Source organism: Eurypyga helias, unplaced genomic scaffold, assembly GCF_000690775.1.
Source record: "Eurypyga helias isolate BGI_N326 unplaced genomic scaffold, ASM69077v1 scaffold39378, whole genome shotgun sequence".
NCBI classification, from domain to species: domain Eukaryota; kingdom Metazoa; phylum Chordata; class Aves; order Eurypygiformes; family Eurypygidae; genus Eurypyga; species Eurypyga helias.
The window spans coordinates 14,471-16,210 of NW_010269516.1; the positions used below are offsets into that span (position 1 = coordinate 14,471).

General features: G+C 44.4%; 1 protein-coding gene across 1 annotated transcript in view; it reads left to right on the forward strand.

Annotated features, from left to right (window-relative positions):
- The window catches only part of LOC104514451 (putative bifunctional UDP-N-acetylglucosamine transferase and deubiquitinase ALG13), a gene marked incomplete at both ends in the record, with an annotated part of 15,597 nt that extends 14,153 nt beyond the window's left edge, over positions 1-1,444 (forward strand). The window contains 2 exons of the mRNA XM_010158135.1: positions 184-208; positions 1,267-1,444. Coding sequence (XP_010156437.1) covers positions 184-208; positions 1,267-1,444 — 203 coding nt within the window. The remainder of the gene's footprint in view (positions 1-183; positions 209-1,266) is intronic.
- Between the last annotated feature and the right edge of the window lie 296 nt (positions 1,445-1,740).

Genomic DNA, 1,740 nt, shown 5'->3' on the forward strand with positions numbered 1-1,740 from the left:
GAAGAATATATCTATGCACCTCCAGGTATGTAAAACTTCAGTCTTTACTCATGGAACACTTGGTGAATGTAATGCATTCATGACCTTTTTATAAGTTTCTGAAGGATTAGAATTTAATTCTTTCTTCAATTAATTTTGCCTACACCCTCCAGATCCTGACTGTGAACCTTCAACAATATTTAGTTCAGCAGAACCTACGGCAAACTTGGTAAGTGTTAGTTGCTGCCTGTTTGGATCAGGAATCCTTGAAATCTGTGGCATTCTTCATAGAAACTCTCCTTGGATGCAGGATTAATCTGGTAGGTCAGAGACTTCTGTTGGAAGAAAGGTGTGATGGTTTCATCTGTGTATTTGCCCCCTGTTGCCTCCCAAAATTGTGACGTTTTTGTCTGAGTCTGCAAGTACAGTCTGAATTCTACTAGTTTAGATACACTGACTTTCCACCTTCCCCTCTGCAAAGAGAGAATGTATTTGAATGCTGTTTACTTTGCTTCTTTTTCTGCTCCAGACAACACTTGCTTTTATCATGCTACCCTTCAAGTCCTATTCCAGTTAGCCTTACTCCTCCACTGTGGGACTGGAGAGATCTTACCTCTGATAGAACTGACTTTGGAATATGTTGTTTGTTTGTTTTTAATCTGAAACTAAATCTCTAGTCACCTGCTGGCCTACAGCGGGTGTGAAAGCCAGTCTGTGCATGTCCAAATTAAACTGCCTTTACTCGAGTTACCAACGAACCTCTGTGTGTGTAGTCCATAAATAAATTTTAAAATGTGGGGGTGTGCCTTGTGACTTCCTTGCCCCTTGAATGGACCATGCTTTGCTTTGGAATCTCTTCAGGAAGAAGGGCCAGTCTCTGTATCACCTCAAGAGGGAGTGGCCTCCTACAGCTGTACCCAGAAGGTAGTATCTAGTACTTCATTGTGGTTGCCCTGTGGGGGAGAAGAGGTGACCACTCTGCTTCCTTAGTGTCAGTTTGTGGGGCCCCTCTACCTGTCCCTTACAGCATCTTGTAGCAAGGAACACAACTCTGTATAAATGTAAGCACAACAGGAGGATGAGATGGTGCCTTGCAGGTATCTGCAACTCTAAACTGGTATTCTCAAACCAATTTTTAGAGACCTGGGAGAGTTAACTGCCTTTACAGCTAGGACTGCCATCATGCATTCATAGGAAGTGAGAATTACTGAAGGATGTGATATTTCCACAGGCTTTGTCAAAAACAGCTGTAGAGGCAGTCTGCTGACTACTCTGTCTCTTTTCCAGGTGATGGTGAACTCTGCAGCAGTCTCAACCTCAGCAGGTGTTTATGCTGCTCCAGCTGCAGCCTTCACCTCCTATTCTGCTGTCTCTACTCCAACCAGTGCCACCACAGCAGTTCCCCCTCAAACAGCTGTCCCGCCAGTCATAGTCTCTCCCCTGTCTGTAGGGCGGCCAGGGCCAGGTAGAGTGTGCATGTGGCTATGGACTTGGATGTCTAAGTCTTTGGTTACATCTTCCTCTCTCATTTTTCTTCCTACCTATGCAAGACAAATGTTAAAAGGCTTAATAAAAACAGTATCACTTGCTTTGGCTTAAAATGATGTAATAGTAGTTGTAGCTTCACTGCTGACTTGTTGCTCTCCTATTTTGAAGGGGACAGTATGCATGGGAGTTGGAGGTCTCTGATTTGGGTTCCCCCCTCACTGCCTATATTGCCCTGAGGCTTTTCTGTCTGTTCCAGGAGAGTCTCTGGCTGTG